This window comes from Asterias amurensis, chromosome 8 (genome assembly GCF_032118995.1).
Source record: "Asterias amurensis chromosome 8, ASM3211899v1".
Lineage (NCBI taxonomy): Eukaryota > Metazoa > Echinodermata > Asteroidea > Forcipulatida > Asteriidae > Asterias > Asterias amurensis.
This window is the reverse complement of record NC_092655.1, coordinates 23,157,707-23,182,821: the sequence shown is the minus strand read 5'-3', so window position 1 is coordinate 23,182,821 and position 25,115 is coordinate 23,157,707. Positions and strand designations below refer to the sequence as shown.

The following is a 25,115-nucleotide window of genomic DNA, read 5'->3' as shown; positions in this document are numbered from 1 at the left end:
CCTACATGAACCATAATTGCATTGCTATTTTATTCTCGAACCTATAATTTAATTTAACTGTATGCTCTCCGCCCTCTAGCATTTCAACCGATATAGGCTCGGGTCTATTATTGGCAAATCGGGTTTTTTTTGTAGGGCTAGCTGATCTCTTGCAAATTTATATAACAATTTTAAAAACAAAGTTTATCTACACTTCTTTTTCTTTGACTGAAATGAAACCCAAAATGTGCGATATGACAAAAATACACAGAAATTAGGAAACACTTGCCTTACAATAACATTCTTGTCTTCTCCTGACGATGACTAGAGCAAGCTAGTCGAATAAAGAACTGACTCCGCGGTAGTACAGTTAATCACGATCCCCTGAGCTAAAAATAGTATTAGTAGTCCTCGCCTATTTTCTATACCATCCGCCCGGGTAACAGTTAATAATAGAATATAGCGGGACAGTTCTTTTCAGAACTGAGACGAAGTCTCCCGAACCTCCGAACATCTACTCCGCGGTGAGTAGAACAAAGCGAAGCAAGACAGTTCTCTAAGAACAAACTATACGCTGGCAAGTAGACCGCAAACCATATATTGATACCTCAACATGCAATGCCTCAAATCCTAAATAACATTCTTATAAGTGGATTTTGTTATAGAATTTTAATTAATTGGCAAAATTCATGCGATGCACGATCGTACACAAAAGGTCAACGTTTCCAGTCCGCACCTTGGCGCCCGAACTTGCGGAGGGTATTGCTATTTGCTAAGCATGAATAGTCTTCCTTGATAAAAACATGATTACCAGGCAAAAGTTCCATATTTTGGATATTGCTTGTTACTGGTATTCAGCTTTTGTTTGCTTATCCTGACAATCACGTGGAAATTTGGTTGGTAATCCTGTTTTTATCAACTTGGAAGGCAAAATTAATGTCATGCTGAGCAATTTTTTATGTGCTTATAGTAGCTCTATGAAATTGGGCCCAGTTGTCCACATCAGGGGTGATGCGCTACAGTGCTTGTATTTATGGTTGACTGAGCAAACTTGCACACACAAAAACTTCGTTAAGTTTTGCCAACGGCTCATACTTCAAGAATTGAAAATTCACACAGGCACTGAACTGCCCATGCCCGCAGCGAGACCTCTGCAGGACTCTTGTAAAACAAACTTGGAAGAAAAACAAACTTACCTATATTCACCTTTGTATTACTTAATGAAATAATCAACTAGGTTTCATTGATGAAAAGTAAGAGTCTTTCATTTCATTTTCACCAGACTGATTTTCACACACCATGCACCGAAATTCGACCGGTCACTGCACCACCAAAGAAGCACGTGCCAATAATGTATCAAGAGATAATTAGTACCTTCCTTGAGTGTATTTTGACTGTAAATAGGTGATGGTTGTTGTAGATCCATGGCTTCCTGGGTGGAACTGGGTATATTCATCATACATCAAAGACCACAAGGTTTAAAGTGACAGTCACGATTTACGATTATAGAAATGGGAATACTGGTAAAACGTATGAACGTTTTATGAAATCAAGATATCCAATCTAGTAGGCTGAACACGTGATAACAACATATCACTGGGACTTGCCAATTCACTTCGTTATAACAAAACAAAACAAAACAAAAACAAGTATTTTAAGAGGACAGCAAAACAAAGACACACCAAGCAGAAATGGCTGAACATTTTTTGACTGATATTTGATTTCTCCTTGTGAATTAAAGAGGAAAAAATGGTAAGATTTTTTTGATTTTTTTTAGTGACAATAAGTTTTTGGAAAGTTTATTAGCCTCTTGTGATATGTTTGTTACACGAACTATCCTTTAGAAGAAAAAATATTAGATCCGACCTCAATAGTAAAACTTGTAGGTATGTACAAGGAAGCCTTCCAAGTACAACAATGTGCCAAAATGTAAGAAAAATACACAATTTTAATGTACTCAATCCTCCCCCCTTCCATCACAAAAAAACCCAATCAAACAAACAAACAACCCAACGCACACACTATAACAACATTTAAAAAGCTTTTCAAAGCAAAGCTATGAATGACTAATGCTCAGCACTGTTCTTCACTTTTAACAACATCTAGGGCACAGTCAAATTCTTTCAACACCCCCTTCGACATACATGTGGGAACTAGTCATCCCAGCCTTTCATTTTTTTTTGTAAGATTATATTGATTATTAGAGTTCTCTAAATAATATATAGTTATATTTATTTTAATGAAGTCCAGGGCTATAAATAAAAGGGCGCGAAAAGGACGTGACTTTTCATATAATTTTTTAAGACTAATCTTAAAAACACACAAAAACATTGATTGAAAGAAAAGATATACCACTTATTTGTTTGAATCTTACATTCACATGTGGTTTAATTCTTCAAAACAGGCAACTTCAGTTGAGTATATAACACTCGATTTTGCAAATCAAAGAGATTTGTATTTATTATTGTTTCATTTTAAATCTTTCTGTTAATGCAACCAAGAGATCCTTAAAGGTGACAGGCACTTTAACCTAGAGGCCTGAAGATATCAGTAAAGAGAAGACATTATGACGCTTGTCTTTGTTCAACCCCAAATCATGACAAAAATTTGTGAGAATTTCCTTTGAAGTTTTCCCCACTGACTGAGAGTCAGATTCGAAGGTTAGCTGGAAAGTCAAAGAGCCAGACGACGTTTGTTGCAGTTGCAAGGCTCATTTCCAAATGTCTATAGGTTTATTTCTAATCCATCACATCCGATTGCTTTAAGTTCCACTCTCAGGCTGTAACCGAACTGGCGTTTACAGCTACGACTACGGCTGTTACCGTAGCCGCTAATTCGGACACAGCTTGAGGTAGATATGAAGCTGCCTATTCAAGGTACCAGTCTATTTGTTCATTTACTAGCCCCACTGCCAAAGGTCTTGTTCCACTCCAGGTAGATATGAAGCTGCCTATTCAAGGTACCAGTCTATTTGTTCATTTACTAGCCCCACTGCCAAAGGTCTTGTTCCACTCCAGGTAGATATGAAGCTGCCTATTCAAGGTACCAGTCTATTTGTTCATTTACTAGCCTCACTGCCAAATGTCTTGTTCCACTCCAGGTAGATATGAAGCTGCATACTCAAGGTACCAGTCTATTTGTTCATTTACTAGCCCCACTGCCAAAGGTTTTGTTCCACTCCAGGTAGATGTCCAGATCTGACTTGGACACACTTGGTCTCATGTGCTGCAAAGCACCATGGAAGTCCTGATACAATATAGGACGGACCTAGGCAAACAAGAGAAAGAATACAAACACTAGATTATAGGGGGTCATGGCCGACAAATCTTGTTATATAGAGTAACCACATTCTTCTTGTTACCGGTAATGACACCACACTAGAGTTGATGACTACATTGTGGGGAAATGCGCTCAATGTACCGCATGCAGGGCCCAATTTCATAAAGTTGCATAAAGGCAGTGGACACTATTGGTAATTACTCAAAATAATTATTAGCATAAAACCTTACTTGGTGACGAGTAATGGGGAGAGGTTGATAGTATAAAACATTGTGAGAAACGGCTCCCTTCGAAGTGACATAGTTTTCGAGAAAGAAGTAATTTTCCACGAATTTGATTTTGAGACCTCAGGTTTAGAATTTTAAAACGCACACAACTTCATGTGACAAGGGTGTTTTTTCTTTCATTATTATCTCGCAACTTCGATAACCGATTGAGCCCAAATTTTTACAGGCTTGTTATTTTATGCATATGTTGAGATACACCAACTGAGAAGACTGGTCTTTGACAATTACCAGTAGTGTCCAGTGTCTTTAAGCCAAAATATTGCTCAATGCTAAATAAATTACTGCTAAGCAAAATGGGCAAAATGGGCAGATAACCAGTTACAGAAAGTACAAATGACAGTAGCCAGTAGCATTGTTTGCTATGGTACTTTTTGTGCTTGAGCAGCTCTATGATACTGGGCCCTGGTCTTAAAGCACGCCGGCTGCTGCTCAAGTCTTGTTTTGTGTGCAACAAACAAGGTTTTATTTCATGAACCCTTTAGGAGATTTTATTTTGGGGATTTTTTTTTTTTGGGGGGGGGCCAATAGGTGCACACCTGGGTGTGTCATTGTCGATAATTTACAAATTCCCTCAATTATGACAAAGAAACAAATTGCATCAACTAGAATCACAAAGTCTCAAAGAAATATATATATTCCATATGGCCATATTCGAATTGATGGCTTCGGCAGTGGCTATGGCTGTCGATCACTGACTACAATACACACTGCCCCTGCAGCCAATAGCCATAGTCACATGGAAGTCATTTGATTGAGATGCAGCTTTACCTGGTCGGCACAAATTCCCTCAATTATGACAAAGAAACAATTGCATCAACTAGAATCTCAAAGTCTCAAAAATATATATATATATTCACTATAGCCACCAATATTGTTTCTGAAAAAGAAACTTTGATTGGCTGGTATTTTCCCGCTTCTTTCTGGATCCTTCCCTTAATTCCTTTCCCCCTCTCTTTTTCTATAAATGGATATGTATTTGTTTGTACTTGTTTTATGCCTCTTAAGAAGGTCCGGTTTAGATCGAAAGCTAAGGCCACCTACCCTATTCATTATATATATTCACTATGGCCATATTCGAATTGATTGAGACGCAGCTTTACCTGGTCGGCACTGATGAACTGAATATCCGTTCCTTGAATACATCGTATAGGACCCAAAGCTGCCTCTCTGCACAGATTGGCCATATCGGCACCAGAGTAACCTGTTAATCAATTCAATTCAATTCAATTTATTATATAATGTTTCATTAAAATGCATGAAAATTGTCTTCTATTCTTACAATAAAAACATAAAAGAGTTATTTTGGTGAAATAGGTAAGAAAAATAATTTTAAAAATAATACAGAGCTATAAAAAAAGATTACAGGGCAAATTACACAGAGACAGAGTTTTTTACAACCATCAAAAAATACAAGGGTGACGACCAACAAATAACAACCATCATTCATACAATAATTGTGATGGTCCATTCAAAAAGTGCCACATTCAGTAGCATAGCTTGGGAGAAAAGGGTGGGTCGGGGGCAAGTTTGGATGGGAAAGGGGGCAAGGGGTTAAGAAGGGGGCAACAAGGAAACATGCCCAGGGCCCTTCTTAAGTGGATGGCCAAACCCACCAGGGTTTTGTTGGGGTCTTTTTGTGTAAAAGGTGAGTGAGTGTGGGTCATGGCTATAAATATCTCAAAATAGATTTTCAAAGTCAGTGAAGGGGCAACATCCTGTATTATTGTCGCACATTACTTTGTGTTCACTTCTCATGCAGTTGAAAAGTTTATTAGCGCTTACCATCAGTCTCCACGCACACCATGTCCAGTTCATCCTCCGTTAGTGAGTAGCTCTGCTGGGTCAGTAGATTCTGAACGATCTGCTTTCTAGCCAGAGCCTCAGGTAGAGGGATATACAGCCGCTTGACCAGTCGCCGTCGGGCAGCCTCGTCAATCTCCTGAGGACGATTGGTTGCACCGACAACAAGGAGGCGGTCTTCGGAACTGGTAGTGGCACCGTCCTGAAAAGAAAAGATTGCAATGTAAGTTGAAAAAAAAGTTTTAACAAAATTAGCAAACATGATGTTCTCCAGTGCACTACAATGATGTACACATCATGAATTGTAAGAAACAATTAACATTGATGATATAGAAAACATTGAAAAAGTGTTAATCTGTTCCATCCAATGTGACTTAACCACAAAATGACCCACATTTGGTCATTAAATGTCTTTTTTTAAACCAAAAGCCATTTCTTTTTTGTGAGGACCAAAACTCATGACAAATTTCTGCGGATTCTGTTCAGGTATTGCTGCAGTTGTACACAATGTGAAAATGAGGTTGTATGAATGGCTTGTAAGATCTCTACACATTAGCAGGGGTCGAAATTAAGTGTATTTACATGGTAGTCAGCAGGGCTAGTAACCAATAATTTTTAGTAGCCCTGATGAGATTTTGGTTGCCCGAAAGACACATTATGTCTCGCGTCACGGCTCAAACTTTACAATACACCATAGCACAGTTCTTTGTTGTTTGTAATGATGATTTTTGCATTGTTTTTCCACTAGCCCGTCGGGCTATCAAACTGGAAAAATCAGTAGCCCGGCTGTAAATCTGGTAGTCCCGGGCTAGCGGGCTAGTGGCAATTTCGACCCCTGCATTAGCCTAATGTACTAAAGAGATCTATGTGTGATTTTAGGCAAACTGTTGCACCATTTCATGAATAAATAAAAAATGTGACTATGAAATCATGAACAAAACAAAGGCAACAGCCAAGCACAAAAACACTTTGTATAGTGTTTATCACTTTCCTCTGCCAGTATTTTATTTTTAAACAAAGAAAATCAGCTGATATGCAGAAAAGTTGCACGCCTGATAGAACATTATGACAAGCCAAGTTGGATTCAAACCCACAACGAAACACTTAAAATAAAAAGTGGAAATGGGCAACAAAAACAATCGTAGATTTGTTCACCTCTGTATGGCAGCATTTGTGTATACAAAGAAATTGCTAAAAAGCAGAAAAGTTGCATGCCAGATAAATAGTGGTAGTACCAACCAACCTTGATTCGAAACCCCCAACAAAAACACTTACCAACTGCACCAGGAATTCTGTTTTGATCCGTCGAGAGGATTCATGTTCATCATTGGACCTCTGAGACAGCAACGAGTCGATTTCATCAATGAAGATGACGGCGGGTTGATTGCATCGGGCAACAGCAAACAGCGCCCTCACCATCTTTTCTCCTTCCCCGACCTAAGGACCCAAAAGACCCTTGTCATTCCATTGTCAGAATTAAGAAGGTTTTTTTTATGAAAGGTATGACGGCTGTGTACAAGGAAGACAGGGACAGAATAAAGTTTGGAAAACCCCCAGGAGTGTGTTTGCAAAAGGTTTCACTGAGTCAAAAACTAGTAGGTAGGGGCTATATAAGAAGAGTGCATGTGATTGTGCACTTGTATTGGAGAAAAAAAAGTCTACTCTTCTTTTGGAAACTACAGTGCAAGATAAGTCTCCATATCTGTCTTAAAAGTTTACTAACTTTTTTAAAGAACCCTTGAACCTTGACCCTGACTTACCCATTTTGAAGTGAGGGATGATGCACTGATGCTAAAGAACGTCGCTCCAGATTGACAAGCAATGCATTTTCCTGCAAATAATCCAAACTGCTCAGTGTATGTTCACAGTACAGCAACTAAAAGTTTCCACAACTTTGCAACTAACTCCAACAAACTTTCCATCACTATCTTCCAAACGCCAAATGATTCATTGCCCGACGGGATTATAACTTACCTCTCATCAAAGGGCACACTCAGTGGTTCAGAATGTGGAGGTCATGGGTTCACATCCCAGCCAATTGTCTGTGGATTTGTTTTTCTTACAGGACTAAAAAAGGACCGGTATTTGGTACTTGGAACTTTACACATCTGTGTAAGCACAAACCAAAGTAATTATTCTCTGCCAACTGTTGATAGCCATGAGTAAATCTCTAGCGATAGTATTAGCAATCCTGTGAAATATAAGTTAATGGCATACCTTTCGAGACCAGTTTCATAGAGCTGCTTACGTACACAAAACTAGTTGAACAAGTTGAACACATAAAATATAATTTCTCATGTAGCATCCGTGACTGGTATCCTGCTGATTGTAGCTAAGCAGATGTTTTTCAGCAACATTTCCTGCTTAAGCAGCTCTATAAAATAAGTCCTGGAATCGAGCCACTAAAAAGAAGACTCCTTACCTATGAGAGTCTTACCAGTACCCGGAGGACCAAAGAGCAGCAGGCCCTTGGGAGGCCCTCTAAGACCAGTGAAGATATCCCTGAAACAAGTAAAAGAAAGGTCTCTTCAGTTTGTAATTAAGATCACCTTTTTTTTCACAGGACTCGGGAAAGTACTGAGTATACAGTGCTTACACACATCGGTGTATGGGTAAAAACCAAAATTAATATTCTTTATTCCCGATGCAAATTTAACATATATTATATCGTTGCGGTACCCGCTGCCAAAACATAGGATTCGAACTGCCTCTAGCTGCCAGGCAACCTCGGTAGTCTAGTTGGTAAGACACTGCTCTAGAATTGCAAGGGACATGGGTTCAAATCCTACCCGAGTAACATGCCTGTGATATTTTTTTCACAGGACTCGGGAAAGTACTGAGTATACAGTGCTAACACACATCGGTGTATGGGTAAAAACCAAAATTAATATTCTTTATTCCCGATGCAAATTTAACATATATTATACCTTTTATGAAGTTACATATCTCGCAGCTCTGAAGTGTCAACATTGAATGCTATAAAACAAAGTGCATTTAGAAAAACATTGAACTGCTGGACTTGTTTGGTTGGTAGGTTAGAGTTGAAGTTGAATTTAGGTGGAACAGTTAGTGAAAGACAACAACTGTTTTTAATTTTTTATAAATGTTGTCACTTTGACTTACGGTCTAAGCATCGGCCATACAACAATTTCTTTAATAGTTGTCTTAGCGAATTCCAAGCCAGCGATGTCGTCCCAATGTATCGGAGGACCATGATCCATGATCTGCAATCAAAGGAAATGGTACACAACAAGTTTCCTCAATTGGTATTTTACATTTCATTCAATCTTCTCCTTTCCTACCTACAACCATCATTGCAACTCTAAGGTCCCTATGTAAGGCTTTCTGTAATCTTGCTCTGACAGGCGTGATATTTGGTTCACAGATTCTCCTTTCCTACCTACATGAACAACCATCATTGCAACTCTAAGGTCCCTATGTAAGGCTTTCTGTAATCTTGCTCTGACAGGCGTGATATTTGGTTCACAGATTCTCCTTTCCTACCTACAACCATCATTGCAACTCTAAGGTCCCTATGTAAGGCTTTCTGTAATCTTGCTCTGACAGGCGTGATATTTGGTTCACAGATTCACAAAAAAAGTAGCAACATTTTATTGAGTACAAGAACAGACCTATATCTACAAATCTATCTTAAAGGCTTTTATGTACTTTAAGGCTATTTAATCATTACATTTCTCAATTCTCAATGGGCAAGTCACTGGGAAATGGTCTCCCTATTTTTTCAATATCTTTGATCAGGGATGCCAGTCAAAAGCCATTCAAACTCTAAATGTCGTATACAGGGATCACACCAAAGCTTATGATACAACCTGGGAAGCTGCAGCAGAGGAATTACCTCAAGGTCATGCAACTTTCCATTTCAAAGATCAGGTAACAAACAACAAGGGAAACGGAATGGGTAAACTTTAAAAAACTCTTTAAAAAAAGTTGAGGCGATGGATCTACCTTTCACTGTGCTTTTATTTCATCAATCAACATTGTTATTATTATAAAGTAAAACCAATTAATTTATATTATAAAGGGTCCAGGCTCTGTACAAGCCTAGGCTTTTTCCTGGTGCCCTCCTATCACTCTTTGTTCCTTTGTCTTGTATATTTATGATTATTTATTGTGATATTTGGAAATAAAAAACAAACAAACAAACAAAACATGAACATCAACTTTCTACACACCTCATTTGCAATGAGTTCAATCATTTTGGGATCGATTCCTTTCAGTCGCTCATCTGTCACCTCCTCCTCACCGCCTCCAGTCACCTTTGACCTTCCACCAACCCCTGACTTTGCTCCTTGGTGACCTCTGAGATGTTACAAACGGAAAAGGTAAGTTTAATTTGTGTTTAGCAAAGTTGAATACTCCTCCAGCTGATAATGAATTTGTTTTCATGAAACTACACAATACTATTGAAAGGAGAAGTGGTGATGGCCGCAGGCATCGACCCTAGCATAGTCTTTCTCTTTTAGTTTTAAAGAAAGTTGTACCTGGATTAAAAAGCTCCGTGCAAAATAATTGTATCTTGAAGCGACTCAAGTATATTTTAAGTGTGATTCGATGTTTTGACAATAATAGACGTGTTTTTAACACACAAAAAAGTTGTTAATGGCCTGATGTTCCGACCCCAGCAGAGTCTTTCTCGAAGACTAAAATGTTATTTTAGGAGATACAATGTTTTTGACAGACACAACGATTTTTTTTTTTTTTTTATCAACAAGTTAAATATGAAGAATTTTCAGGTATGAAAACAAAACCAGAAATCTGACCTTTCAGCATCCTCGTCATCTCGATTGATCACCGGTGGAACAAACTTGCTGTTTAATCCTCTCCTGGTGCTTCCCAGTGATTTCTTGTTGGTTCCATAAGCTGAAGGCGTGGGGGCACCACCCCCTCCACGACCACCAAACTTTTTCTGGTTGTTTATACTCTGTAAATGGAGGACAAATTTTTATGGGGAATAATAGTTGATTTTATTTCACTTTTACTCCACTCATTGCAAAGATGCAACAGACCTAAATGCAGTGGCATCATCCAGCCACCATCTTGGAGGTAAAACAATGGAAAACGCGCAGCTATGCACATGCGGTGCACAGGAGGGGCCGATGAGCAGCCTTCTTTCGACTTGAGAGGGCGCCTGACTCGAACAACACTACATTGTGCTGAAGACATCTGCTTTAAAATGCCAGGGGTGCTGGGTTCGAATCAGACCTGGTAGTATGTCTGTGGATTGTTTTCCCCTATCATCAAGATCTTAGTCAGGATTTGGTAAAAAAGGGTGCCCAAATTGAGTCTCCAAATTGTTCACACACAACACAATATAATAACAGAAAAAAACAGGGTGTCCAAATTAAAAACAGGGTGTCCAAAGAGTTTGCATAGGATTCAGGAAAAGTACCTGTTAGAAAGTTGATCAAAAACAATATGGTCGTGGGTTCGAATCGCACCCGAGTAAAAATGCCTGTGATATTTTTCACAGGACTCGGGAAAGTACTGAGTATACAGTGCTAACACACATCGGTGTATATGGGTAAAAACAAAAAACTAATATGTTTACCCTGATGCAATTCTTACATCTATTAAATATTGCTTGAGAACATTTTACATACTGTGAGCAGATAACACATATCTAAACTTACTAGCTGTTCAGAGGCAGTTTTAAATACACTTGGTACTGCATTGGGACAATCATCATAATCGTCTTCCCTGGGTCTTGCACCTGGACCATCATTCTGTCTTCTCTCTGCATAACCTGCACGCTCAGGGACTGAGGTTCGGAAGGGCAACTGACCATCCCCATTGTACTCAACTGTATAACATGATTAAGTATAGAACATGATTAGATCTTTAAAAAATGTGATCACTTTGTGACAATTATAACAGCTCCATATTAAAATTTGATGTTTGCTACATTAAAGCAACATCCTGAATGCAAATTTTACTTAACATTTTAAGACTTCAGCAGCAAAAAAATTGAAGTTGGTGAAAATTTCTCAGATACCTTCTTGAAACATGGTCTTTCTTTTCAGAGTCTGTGGTGGAGCTCCAGTCGTATTGAACACACTCTGTCGAGGACCTTGATGTGAAGGAAAGCCAGGATTCCTGTTTAAAGGTCCTTGGTTCTCAGACCTGTTGGCAGTGGCACGTGAGGCAAAGGCAGGTACAGGTTGATGGGGGGCAGAGTAGGACCCTACAGGGGCCCGTTTGTTGGGAGGAGGTGCAGCTGCGTTCAGAACCCCATGGTGACCCCCTTGCCAAGGAGTCTGCAGATTCGTTGCAGGCGGTTGGGGAAACGTCCCTCTGTTTGTAGTTTCCTGGAAGGCTGCGGCCGGATCTGAAGGTCTTAAACTCTGACCCGAGTTTCTTGAACTTTGACCTGGTGGATGATTTGTGGCATTGGTTGATGAACCTGAAGGTCTGCCTGGTGGATATGACGACGAGGAGAGTGGATTTGATGGTGGATTGAGTGACATGGAAGAGTTGGTTGAACTTGTGGATCCTCTGAGGTTAGAACTGCCTGGTTGATTAGGAGCACTTGTTGACGTTTGTGGATCAACAGCTCTCTTTGTTTGCAGAGTTGTTTGATTGAGGGTGATCTTCTCATTGGGTCTTACAGGTCTTCTACTCTCCGCATTTCTCTGAAAAACAAAAGTTTAATACAACAAATCCTAACCAAACGTCTTCCAAATAATTTACAAGTCAAACAAATACCAGCCACTCTCTCTAGCACAAGTGTTGGTTTAATCTACGACTATCAACTGCACAAAATCAAGACATTGTGATTCAATAACTAGATGGCAATACTCATTCAAGTAGTGTGAAATCAGCGGTTGGTAGGATTCGAACCTACAGCCTTGTGGTTGCAAGTCCTGTAGTCCAACCACTGGACCAGGGTTTAGGAACTAGATTCAAACAGACCATTGGTAATCGCTGTATTGTTTTGTTCCAGTTGATAACAATGTTTAATACCTTGGAGGTTTTCAATAGGCTCTGCACACAGGGAAGATCTTTTAGGCTTTCAGATGTGAAGGATGTCGTCCATTCTGCACTTTCTACAGTCAATTAAAAACAGATTTGATAATCACTGAAGGTAATAAACATACTAACATTGATTTCTTGAATCAATGACACAATTTAGAGTCAAGTGATGCCACCTTGTTTTTTTTTTTGTGTGAATACTCTTGCATTTTACTCCAAAAATATGCTTACCAAATATTTTCTTTTAAGAAATTTATCAATGTACACTTAAGATTTACAATATTAAACCTCTTTATTTTGGTTCAGTAAAAATGATAGATTACAAGACCAATTAGGGTTTTCGAGCACAGATTATCTTGAATTTTGAGTCTTGTCGACGTACCATTTGGATGATTTGCACACAGCGTCAGAGCACCATCAGCGTAGTTATTAAGCCCTGAAACATAATAAACAAAATATTTGAAACAATACAGGTAATAAACAATTTGATCAGATTCAAAAGAAATTTCAGGAAAACTACTTTTGAAAGGTTTGAAATGAAGAAAAGGCAGGGTTTGAACTTAGATTTTATTCATTAATTAGCCAGTCGGACCAGTTGGAATCTTGTCTTTACTTGTCTGTCAGCTTTTTGATTGCTTAGCAAAAACTGGCTACCAAAAACCCAATTGACATTGTTGTGACGGGAGCCCTATTTTGGGCGTAGCCAAGAAGTTTGCTAAGCAATATTTTCTGCCATAAATCACCTTGATGAAATTGGGCCCTGGTCTAAAGCAGGATTCAAACTGGGGTTCATTAAAGAAAAGAGTGAAGAGAAGAAGCCACTTAACCAACTTGAATGCCCTAATGTTGAGGGGGACATCGTTGAAGGATGTATTTACCTGTCTCTGGATTGACACTGTCAACAATAGCGGAGTATGACTTGATGTACTGCCTTGCAAGATCACCATGAACATCTTCATCAATACTGTCAACACAAAGAGACACAGTTTCTTGTCAAAGACAGGATTTTTTTTTACTTTTTGTTTTTGGCAAGTTGCCAGACACACAAGGCCTGAAGGTCACTTCAAGGTGTGGGCTACAATTATTTTTTTCTAGAGGCCGTTGCCACCTACTCCTAGGGCTGAAACAGGGTTCCCCCTTTCACAGTCCATACGGATGTAGGCTTGGGTATCATCAGTATGAAGCCTAGCCAGTAGAGCAGAAAGCACTACCTCCCCAATTTTACGCAGGAAGTGTCACAACCGGGATTCGAACCCACACTCTGCTGATCAAACACCAGAGCTTGAATCCGGTTCTCTTAACCACTTGGCCATGACACGCCAATACTTTGCTTTGGTATTTTTCACTGCAATTATCTACTAATAAAACGTGTCACGGCTTAGCGGTCTAGTGCTGTAAAACAGGTCAAAAGCTTCAGAATTTACAGTGAATTTACAGTGAATTTACGGCGGCGACTGATGAAAGAGAACAGGTGATGGTGGCGGCGACTCCAGGGATGCGCCCCATACATACAAAACAATTGTCCCCTTAACAATTTGAGGATGAGGCGGCCACAGATTTTTGTCTTCTTTGAATGATGAATTAATTAGGATACCCCAAAACTGTCCTAACAATTTTGAGGTCACACATCCATCTTGGTTTTTATTTCATGCTTTTCAATGTATTGCAGTTCCAACTTCAAATGTTTCACCTGTTACCTGAAGAGTGAAATACTTCTGGATCCGAACCACATATAACCTACCTGTCTGTTGTCCTAGCTTGATAAATTTGCTGCAGAATACCAGTAATACTGTCTGCTCTCACACCAGGACCAGTGTCTGGTCGCTGCAGGTCGAAAAAGCATTTCTGCCATTTCTGCAAAATGAAACCTTCTGCTTCTTTTTCATCCATGGTTTCCGTTTCCATGTCAACATGAATGAGATCTTACTTCGGCGTGGTCTGCATTTCTGCTGTAAATATAGAACATTTATTTTTAACATTTTACAATGTATCCTTAGTTGCTGTCATTGTTGTCAATGTCATCAGACCGATAATGTCAAAATTTCGAAAAAAGGAATACAGCACCCCAGTTACTGGGTCTAGTATAATCATGAGCATAGAGCAAGCCTTGCTCTATCTATGGTATTATGAGGTTCATTCCGCTAGCGGAACGAACCTCATTTAGGAGGTCTTACTTAGAGCAAGGAACCTCTAAGGCATATGCTCACCACACCGTGTCACTGTACACAGCTAGACACACACAGCCCACCTCCACCATAATGGACAGACAACAAAGTTTGTGTTTGACTTTTCTTTGTTGACATGGTTGATGAGTACTTCTTTCTACTAACTAGAATTTACTATTTTACTATAACTTTTTATACAAAAAAATATAAGATACAAGCCGACTCTCAACAAAAACATTAGGTGCAGAAGGAACTTCTTTTCACAGCGAATCATTGGAACAGTCTCCCACACAAAGTAGTAAATGCCAAAACAGTGTCAACATTCAAGAAAGAGCTCGAAGCCTATTGGAAGGAATCAATGATAGAAATGGGGTCAAAAAGGCATAAGCCTAAACAATTTCTCCTATCAATCGTAAGTAAGCAAGTAGCCTAACTAAGTAAGTAAGATAAGGCTCTCCCGTTTGTGCATTTAAACACCACCTTAGATTTTACAATATAATTAAGACTGACACTCGGCATGAAGCAAAGGAGAAAATTTACTCATTGAAAAATTGTTCACAAGAAATCAGTAAATCACAAAAGAAACTCACTTCGCTGTTGATGAATCCTCGATTTTCACATTTCCCGCTACTAACTAGGTACTCATCACTGGCTGCTTGCTGCTTGCTCGCGCGAGATGATGATTGTGTTTACGTTCTGCTGGTGTTTTTGTCGTCACATGAGGGCGGTATGACAGTAAATGTCAAGCAAAAGATGAAGGAAGATGGCTGCTCCCTGTGTGTATTTTGTTGCGACTTTTGTTGTGTTTATGTTCTTAGCTCTGTCCGAAATTTTAGCCGAAAATCGGCAGATAATTGTTCCAGAAGATAATACACGTTGGGAAGAATCTAATGGAGTAGAATATGAGCCCCACTCGCCGCTCATACGATGCGAATACGTGTATGTGAAATGTTCCTGTTTAGTGTTTTGTTTGTGAATTAAAAATTAATGTTAAAATTGTTAAAGTTGTTACTAATTGTTAATGTTAGGCCTACAGGCTATTATAGGCCTGTATATTATTAATATTATAATATAATAACATTTGGATAACTTTCCGTATAGCGCCACCACCTTTTCACTAATTTTAACTAAAGGGATATCTCATTGAGGTAAATTAAATACTATATTATTATTTCAATATCGAATGAAAAAGTGGTGGCGCCATACGGAAACTTTTCCATGCGGGGTAACTTTCCGTATGGCGCCACCACTTTTTCACAAATTTTTCAAAAAGGGATATCTCATTGAGGTAAATTAGATACTAGTATTATTTCATATCGAATGACAAAGTGGTGGCGCCATACGGAAACTTTTCCTACTATACTAGACCCAGGAATCAGTTACTGGGGCGCTGTACTCCTTTTTTCGCAGGCATACACGTACATAGTCAAAAGTTTCAATGTTTTTCTCTTTTCTTTTTTTCCTCTTACATCAGGCCACCTGAGTATGTTGAATGCGAAGCTCCAAAAGATTTAAGTTCAGAAAATATCAATACCACAAAGAAACAGGATGACATTGGATGCACAAAGGTAAAGTATTATTATCTGTGCTAGGGGAGAGTGTTAAACCTGACCATTCATTATGGTCAAACCAGAATTTAGTTTACCAGACCAGGGTTAAATTTCACAGAGAGCTAAGACTGATCTTAAGCCGTGTATCAATTTTAATTGCTTAGCAAAGTGTGATGTCTCAATACAAATCATTATGGTGATTATTGACAACTCATCTTAAAGGCAGTGGACACTATTGGTAATTACTCAAAATAATTATTATCATAAAACCTCACTTGGTAACGATTAATGGAGAGAGGTTGATAGTATAAAACAATGTGAGAAACGGCTCCCTCTGAAGTGACATAGTTTTTGAGAAAGAAGTAATTTTCCACGAATTTGATTTTGAGACCTCAAGTTTAGAATTTGAGGTCTCGAAATCAAGCATCAGAAAGCAAACAACTTCGTGTGACAAGGGTATTTTTTCTTTCATTAATATCTCGCAACTTTGACGACCGATTGAGCTCAAATTTTCACAGGTTAGTTATTTTATGCATATGTTGAGATACACCAACTGTGAAGGCTAGTCTTTGACAATTACCAATAGTGTCCACTGCCTTTTAGATGAATCTTAGTGCTTGGTGAAATCATGGTGAAATCGAGCCCAGAATCTTAATGAGAAAGAACTCCACAAAGTTGACCATGTAAACTGTTTTTATTTGAACAAACAACACAAAGAGAAGATTTAATCGGTCTACAAGTATTCTTTGATATTCAACAGATGTAAAACACATTCACCAGACTCTTAACAAAAACTATTACCCAGTCAGTTTCCCTTGTGGTTTATATTGATATCTGAAACAAAAAGTCGCATCCCCTTAAGGTGATCCCCTGGATGCCGCTTCCCAGGTTGTATCATAATTTAGGTGTGATCCCTGGCTACACGGCAGTTAACGGTTGTATGGCTTCTGACTAGCACCCCCGAACAAAGATATTGACAAAATAGGGACACCACCAATATAGGGCTAGATAGCTCAGTTGGTAGAGCGCCGGCATGTTAATCTGGAGGTCGTTGGTTCGAATCCCACTCTAGTCAATTCTTTGTTCAACCCCAAAAATCAAAAACTATTAAACATCTTTTTTTTACAAAATTTTACAATATGAGATAATAATATTAGAATGTAAAATACCAAGACTTGTGTGGTCTTGACTTTACTGGCCCACACTAAAATCTCTGGCCCCAAGCATGCAATACAGTGTAAAATTTTAACCATGGCCTCAAAATTACTTGTCAGATGTTCAGGTTAAGCCTTAGAGGGTCTAGGTACATTTTGTTGGACAAAAAAACACAATAATGTCCACAGATTTATATTAAACTTACACAGTTTGAAGATTATGATGGTAGAAAGCTTCCCTTAAAATATTACTTGATGAGGTGCTGTAGTTTTTGAAAAATGAGTAAAACAATGTAATGAAAATAAATTTTGTCTCAGTGACCATGAGATGAAAATTATTTCAGCATGTAGAAACGTATTTTTGTGGCATTGTTTTACTCATTTCTCAAAAACTACAGCACCTCAGCAACTAATATTTTAAGGTACCCTTTCTACTATCATTACCTTCAAATGGTGTAAGTTTAATGTTAATCTGTGGACATTGTGTTTTGTGTTACAAAAAGTACCCAAATCCCCTTTTGTTTGGCTTCAAGTGTGCAACTCCAGCTTTGTAACTTTGCTTTTCTTTTCCTTTTTTTCCCACTCCATAGGAGATGTATGGTAAACAGCAACACGGCCAAGTACCAACAACATCAGTGAACTGCACAGTACTTCCTGGGATTGCTTGCTATGGCAGTAGGACATTTATCAAAGACAATGTGCCATGTATTAAGTAAGTAATATCTGCTTTATTTGCATTCACCCCTCACTAGTGCAGCATCAGCAGTTCTGCTCTGGCATATGATTTGTTCACATTGCTGCTGTCCATTTAACAAAGAGTTAGGACTCGTCTTATCTCGAGTTAGGACGAGTAACTCGTCCTAACTTAGGATTAATCTTAGAGTCTGCATGCTACAGTGCAGGGTTGGGACTCGTCCTAAGTCCTAAGATTAGTCTTAAGTTAGGAAGAGTTTTGTGAAATCGACGGCTGGCCCTTATAAGTGAATGGAAACTTGCATACCACAGGAATCCAAAATGAGGTTTTAAGATTGATTTTGTTTTTACTTGAGGCTTTACTTTTTGTGAAGAAGCCCAATCGGGAACTAAACTGTGTACTTTTATTACCCTCAGGAAGTTTTAGTTGCTCATCAATGTATCTTTCTAATGGTAATGATCACAACCAGTTTGATGGTCAAATGAGCATTCAAACACTCAAGAATAAACTGCACATTTGTTGTTGAATTTTTAAACTGATGAAGTTCACATCTGAATAGGAAGTACACGTAATACATTAAATAATGATAATAATAAGACTTGTGAAGCGCACATATCCACCCTGCTGGGTGTTCAAGGTGTTTAATCTTACATTGTAAGATGCATTTTCAACCAGTACGTTACACAGTTTTTTTAGATCTGCAATTGTTGCATAAACTCGCATCTCTTTTGTTTGCTGCTCCGTAACAATCATCCATTTAGCATCCCTAAGGTAGATGAGTGTTTTAAAGCCATTGGACACTTTCTGAACAGAACCAAAATTAAAAGTTCACAGATTTACAAATAACTTACAGGGTTTACAGAAGGTAATGGTGAAAGACTTCCCTTGAAAAATTATTCCAGGAAATGCTTTACTTTTTGAGAAAACATTAAAACAATTATCAATTCTCGATATCGAGAATAACGGATTTATTTCAAACACATGTCATGACACGGCGAAACCTGCGGAAACAAGGGTGGGTTTTCTAGTTATTTGCTCCCGACTCCGATGACCGATTGAGCCTAAGTTTACACAGGTTTGTTATTTTATATATAAGTTGTGATACACGAAGTGTGGGCCTTTGGACAACATAGTTTGTAGTAGCCAGCAAGACAAGTTGCAGAGATGCCATGTTCAGAGACCAGCTAGGTATTTAAGACCCCCCCCCAACCAGTACTGCCCCCCAACCCCTCAACTCTCCATGCTCTGATGAACAAATCTGAACATCTCCCTGATTATGGGAACTTGTTTTCCTATTTATTGTTATTCTAACTGATTGTCGGTTGCAAAATCAACAAGATGTAAATGCTTGCAGCTCTGGTAGGGGTGAGATTTGTACCGGCGCCTCCTAGAATAGTGAAAAGAGGAATGGAAATAAACCATACGACCAACCTGATGCCCTAAAGTAAAGCGAGTCTTCTAGAGTAACCTTAAATGTAGATCTGTCTCTCATGCTGCACTCATTTTTTTTTCTTCGTCGGCTTGGTGGTATCTACCAGAGTGTATGTCGTGAAGAGAACAGGACCTAAGATGGAGTCCTACAAAAGGGACCTCGTGCTAAGGTTCCCTAAAACTAAAAAATTACATTTAAATAAGTTCTATCAAAAGGGAGACTTTGATAGCTAGTCATTTTGTGAATATGCTTTGAGATGTAATTTAAGTAACTTTATTTTAAAAATCGCATCGCACTGTGACTGTTTCATGAAAGGCAGACAAAATAGGCAGCGCCTAACGACTTGTCATCAAGTCTAGTACTGACTGGGCATACTATGCTAAAAGAATTATCAGTTAATTTCTAAACAGGGAATCTTATAACACATACATGTATACACATAGAGTTTAATCCATCCAGTAACTGATATCGGAAATCTTACAAAACATACACACATAGAGTTAAACCCAATAAGTAAATGGTATTGGGTGGCATCTACCAAAGGGCAGGCTTCTTTTCACAAATCTTAAAGGAACACGTTGCCATGGATCGAACGAGTTGGTCTATAAAAAGCGTTTGTAACCGTTTTTTATAAAATGCGTATGGTTGGACAGATATTTTAAAAGTAGAATGCAATGATCCACATACATTTGCCTCGAAATTGCGTGGTTTTCCTTTTACTGTGCGAACTAACACGGTCGGCCATTTATTGGAGTCAAAAATTTTACTCCCATAAATGGCCGACTATGTTAGTCGACGAGGCATGGTTGTGTGGACCAAGGATTCTACTTTCACAACATCTCTCTAACCATATGCATTTTATAACAAACGGTTACAAACGCTTTTCAAAGACCAACTCGCAACGTGTTCCTTTAACAAAACCACAGCCTGTGTTTTGACCTCACAATGTGGTGGGTCTCACTCCCAAGGGTTAAAAAGACATTCTTCATTGTTGCCTCGGCAGCCAAAGCCAGAGCTGTAGTCACCTACGAATGTCTTGCATTTGTTGCCATCTGTTGATAATGCCCAGAATGGATCTTCAGCTCTTAGGCAATGGGGCATTTTTTACTTGAATTGCAAAAAAAAATTGTGATTTATGATCTAATTTGCTTACGTCGGCCACACTTTTCTAATTAACCGTGCCTATTGTACTAGAACTGTGGACAATACATTGGAGTGTTGATGCAACTAGAAGTATTAATATTTTGTAGAGTGTGTCATATTGTATCAAAGTCTAATGATTATGACTGGCCTTGGTTGTTCAGAGTAACAATGTAAAGATGTTATTGTGGTGGTTGGCTCGTTGATTGAATATTAAAAAAACACAAAAGAGTCACAGTACCGTGTGTGCACAACGACACCACATCATGGAGCCCAATTAGAACTCATTTGGTGCTCATTTAATGGGGCGTGGTGTACGTCCCCGTCCCCGGGGGGGCTCACCTGGATGGTTAGGGGGAAATTATACATGTATACCAGGCTTGCCAATCCAGGAATTTCACCAGGGAAGTGTTAAAGGCACTGGACACTATTGGTAATTACTCAAAATAATTGTTGCCATAAAAACTTACTTGGTAATAAGTAATGGGGAGCTCTTGAGAGTATAAAACATTGTGGGAAATGGCTTGCATTTAAATAAGTTCTATCAAAAGGGAGACTTTGATAGCTAGTCATTTTGTGAATATGCTTTGAGATGTAATTTAAAGGAACGTTACAGAATTGGTAAGAAACAAAAATCGTGAAGATCACAGATTTACATAAAACTACCACGGCATAATGATGATGGCAGTAGAAAACATCCCATGAAATATATCTGTCTGAAATGTCATATTTGATGAGAAATAAATAATCTAATTTCGCGTTTGGAGTTTATCGCTCAGTGGGCGTTTTATTCATTTTTGTTTTGGCATCGCTGCAATGCAAAATTTGCAATTGGTTTTGCACTATTCTTTCGTGACCCAAATGGCCGATCGATCTCAAACTTCTACAGGTTTGTCAGTTTATGTATATGGTGGATTACATAATGTGCTTATACTGCCAGCAACTTTTTTGCTAGCAAAACCAATTCTGTAATGTTCCTTTAAGTAACTTTATTTTAAAAACAAATTCTTTGAGAATTACTTTGCCAAAATCGTCATGCTTCAGCAACTGTTTTTTGTATTAACCTTGACACCTGACAACCGATTTTCTTCTTCTTTCTGACACTCGGTTAGATACAACGGCCATTATTTTGTGACAACTCTCCTCTTATCGGTACTGCTTGGATTCCTCGGAGTGGACAGATTTTGCCTCGGTCATGTCGGCATGGCTGTTGGGAAGCTACTGACCCTCGGTGGGTTAGGGGTCTGGTGGATATTAGACATTGTACTCCTGTGTACGGGTAATACCATGCCTTATGATGGTAGTAACTGGTGCCCTAACTACTAAACAGATCAGCCAGGCAGCGGAAGACCAGGTTCTAGACATTGTACTCCTGTGTACGGGTAGTACCATACCCTACGATGGCAGCAACTGGTGCCCTAATTATTAAACAGATCAGCCAGGCAGCGGAAGACCAGATACTAGACATTGTACTCCTGTGTACGGGTAACACCATGCCCTACGATGGCAGCAACTGGTGCCCTAATTATTAAACAGATCAGCCAGGCAGCGGAAGACCAGATACTAGACATTGTACTCCTGTGTACGGGTAACACCATGCCCTATGATGGCAGCAACTGGTGCCCTAATTATTAAACAGTTCAGCCAGGGAGCGGAAGACCAGATACTAGACTCGGAGCTTACCCATGAGGGGTATCAATGCTACTCCAGTTCTGTGTCAACAAAGTGTGGAAGGAACATTCATTTGAATGTAAAGACGCAGAGGGAACAGGGGTTTGGGAACATGGATGAAACATTGAAACGTTGAACCAACTGAGCTGTTGCTTCAAAGCTACGCCAGTTCTTTGTCAACAAAGTTTGGAAGGTACCCTTATTTGAATGAAAAGACACGGAGGGCACAAGGGTTTTGGCATAAAGGTCAAATATTGAAACGTTGAACCAATAGAGCTGTTGCTTGTAACGAACCCATTGTGCAACTTCGAGATATTTGCATAGTACTACCATGGATACTTCGGCATCGGCAGCACGCAGGTTTAAACCTGCATCTGTGTGGTATTTTGTGTGGTTGCCATAACCTCATTTGTTGGAGATTCCTGTGATTAGTCCTATAATGCTGGGTGTATTTGTGTCCCAGTTATGGCAGGCCAACATTGGTACTGACTTAGTCTTGAAGTCAAGACGGTAATTGTTAAGCGCGGTGTGTAGTTACAGCGCGGTGTAGCTACGGGGACGATGCACACACCCTCGATCCCAGTATGTGTGTGTGAGTCAGTCGCAATTACAGCTGCCTCGCGCTACCTACGACTGTTGCATGTGTAACATCGCACTGTGACTGTTTCATGAAAGGCAGACAAAATAGGCAGCGCCTAACGACTTGTCATCAAGTCTAGTACTGACTGGGCATACTATGCTAAAAGAATTATCAGTTAATTTCTAAACAGGGAATCTTATAACACATACATGTATACACATAGAGTTTAATCCATCCAGTAATTGATATCGGAAATCTTACAAAACATACACACATAGAGTTAAACCCATTAAGTAAATGGTATTGGGTGGCATCTACCAAAGGGCAGGCTTCTTTCACAAATCTTAAAGGAACACGTTGCCCTGGATCGAACGAGTTGGTCTATAAAAAGCGTTTGTAACCGTTTTTTATAAAATGCGTATGGTTGGACAGATATTTTAAAAGTAGAATACAATGATCCACATACATTTGCCTCGAAATTGAGTGGTTTTCCTTTTACTGTGTGAACTAACACGGTCGGCCATTTATTGGAGTCAAAAATTTTACTCCCATAAATGGCCGACTATGTTAGTCGACGAGGCCTGTTTGTGTAGACCAAGGATTCTACTTTCACAACATCTCTCTAACCATACGCATTTTATAACAAACGGTTACAAATGATTTTCAAAGACCAACTCGACCGATCCAAGGCAACGTGTTCCTTTAACAAAACCACAGCCTGTGTTTGGACCTCACAATGTGGTGGGTCTCACACCCAAGGGTTAAAAAGACATTCTTCATTGTTGCCTCGGCAGCCAAAGCCAGAGCTGTAGTCACCTACGAATGTCTTGCATTTATTGCCATCTGTTGATAATGCCCAGAATGGATCTTCAGCTCAGCGGCAATGGGGCATTTTTTACTGGAATTGAAAAAAAATCTTTTGATTTATGATCTAATTTGCTTACGACGGCCACACTTTTCTAATTAACCGTGCCTATTGTACTAGAACTGTGGACAATACATTGGAGTGTTGATGCAATTAGAAGTATTAATATTTTGTAGAGTGTGTCATATTGTATCAAAGTCTAATGATTATGACTGGCCTTGGTTGTTCAGAGTAACAATGTAAAGATGTTATTGTGGTGGTTGGCTCGTTGATTGAATATTAAAAAAACACAAAAGAGTCACAGTACCGTGTGTGCACAACGACACCACATCATGGAGCCCAATTAGAACTCATTTGGTGCTCATTTAATGGGGCGTGGTGTACGTCCCCGTCCCCGGGGGCTTACCTGGATGGTTAGGGGGAAATTATACATGTATACCAGGCTTGCCGATCCAGGAATTTCACCAGGGAAGTGTTAAAGGCACTGGACACTATTGGTAATTACTCCAAATAATTGTTGCCATAAAAACTTACTTGGTAATAAGTAATGGGGAGCTCTTGAGAGTATAAAACATAGTGAGGAATGGTTTGCTCTGAAGTTACGTAGTACTTTAGAAAGAGGTAATTGCTCACTCGAATATTAAAAGACTTAAGCCATGAAGCCTTTTATTATGCATCTGAAAGCACACAAATTAATTTGTGCAAAATAGTTTTGTTTTTCTTTCCTTATTTCTTTACCATTGAAAGTTGGAACATTTATTGGGTTGTGTGATTTGACCACCATTTGCTTTTGTAAAGTTATTTTCTCAAAAGAGAAAATAAAATAAAAAAATGTACCACCTCTGTATTTGTTCTTTGACTTTCTATATTTTTGTAAATTACTGAGTTGTGAAAAAAAATGTATAAATTAACATGGTAGGTCAGTAGCTGATGGTTTCTACTGATTGCAAATGATTTTAGCCTCAGTGAATCTTTATGTCTGTCTCCGCTAGTATTTATTTATTTATTTACTTTCTCCTGATCAAATAAGGACCAAATTTGTACTTTTTTTAAAGGGCCAGATATTTTACCCCCACCCCAAAAATTATTAAATAAATAATGAAATAAAATTAAATACAAAATGAAGGAACAACAAAACAAATGAACAAAATATAGAATTTGTTAAAAATAAGGAAAGACGGGGAAACCACCCTTAAAAAAAGGGGAGGGGAACCTTTTTGTCAAAGATAGAAACATCCATAGTAAAAGTTCAGACAACTGCCCAACTGCACAACTGAGTCTGTGCTGAAAGAGCCCCCTCTGTTGACCAAAATAAATAACTGTTGCTGACTAAGACCATCGCCATCCACACACTGCAAACAAACGTCCCTTTGATAACGCTTTCATTCAACTCAAGGACAAAAGAATTACTAACTGCCTTTCGGGTTACTGCGGGGGCGGACTGAATACCGGGAAACTAGCGTGGTTTGGGGACAGTTTATTTATGCAGGGAGAGCAATGAGGGTGGGTTTCTCATATTATCTGATAAA

General features: G+C 39.0%; 2 protein-coding genes across 3 annotated transcripts; one reads left to right on the top strand and one right to left on the bottom strand.

The window, feature by feature from the left end:
• Positions 1 to 2,346: 2,346 nt before the first annotated feature.
• Positions 2,347 to 15,177, bottom strand: LOC139941080 (fidgetin-like protein 1). 2 transcript variants are annotated; one of them, XM_071937503.1, is made up of 16 exons: positions 15,091 to 15,177; positions 14,077 to 14,284; positions 13,214 to 13,299; positions 12,718 to 12,771; positions 12,327 to 12,409; positions 11,359 to 11,995; positions 10,997 to 11,166; positions 10,127 to 10,287; positions 9,539 to 9,665; positions 8,469 to 8,569; positions 7,768 to 7,847; positions 7,106 to 7,176; positions 6,621 to 6,782; positions 5,328 to 5,547; positions 4,646 to 4,746; positions 2,347 to 3,246 (listed from the first exon to the last, which is right to left on the bottom strand). In XM_071937503.1, the coding sequence occupies exons 2-16, from the start codon at positions 14,238 to 14,240 to the stop codon at positions 3,121 to 3,123; spliced, it is 2,343 nt and encodes a 780-aa protein (XP_071793604.1). In that variant the 5' UTR covers positions 14,241 to 14,284; positions 15,091 to 15,177; the 3' UTR covers positions 2,347 to 3,120. The 2 variants fall into 2 exon arrangements, with proteins under 2 accessions (XP_071793604.1, XP_071793605.1); XM_071937504.1 differs by having other exon boundaries at positions 14,077 to 14,281; positions 15,091 to 15,172.
• A 76-nt stretch (positions 15,178 to 15,253) lies between these two features.
• Positions 15,254 to 24,537, top strand: LOC139940993 (TM2 domain-containing protein 2-like). Its single transcript, XM_071937399.1, has 4 exons — positions 15,254 to 15,439; positions 15,975 to 16,068; positions 17,795 to 17,916; positions 21,583 to 24,537. The coding sequence occupies exons 1-4, from the start codon at positions 15,264 to 15,266 to the stop codon at positions 21,794 to 21,796; spliced, it is 606 nt and encodes a 201-aa protein (XP_071793500.1). The 5' UTR covers positions 15,254 to 15,263; the 3' UTR covers positions 21,797 to 24,537.
• The last annotated feature ends 578 nt before the right edge of the window (positions 24,538 to 25,115 follow it).

What these genes read in the sequence shown, in the direction of transcription:
- LOC139941080 (XM_071937503.1), bottom strand. Translation starts at nt 14,240, where the DNA reads ATGGAAACGGAAACCATGGATGAAAAAGAAGCAGAAGGTTTCATTTTG. An exon ending in CAGTGTCAATCCAGAGACAG is followed by an intron (nt 12,772 to 13,213) that starts GTAAATACATCC and finishes ATTATGTTTCAG; the next exon opens with GGCTTAATAACTACGCTGAT. An exon ending in GTATGGCCGATGCTTAGACC is followed by an intron (nt 7,848 to 8,468) that starts GTAAGTCAAAGT and finishes TACTTGTTTCAG; the next exon opens with GGATATCTTCACTGGTCTTA.
- LOC139940993 (XM_071937399.1), top strand. Translation starts at nt 15,264, where the DNA reads ATGGCTGCTCCCTGTGTGTATTTTGTTGCGACTTTTGTTGTGTTTATG. An exon ending in CTCATACGATGCGAATACGT is followed by an intron (nt 15,440 to 15,974) that starts GTATGTGAAATG and finishes CTCTTACATCAG; the next exon opens with GCCACCTGAGTATGTTGAAT. An exon ending in ATGACATTGGATGCACAAAG is followed by an intron (nt 16,069 to 17,794) that starts GTAAAGTATTAT and finishes CCCACTCCATAG; the next exon opens with GAGATGTATGGTAAACAGCA.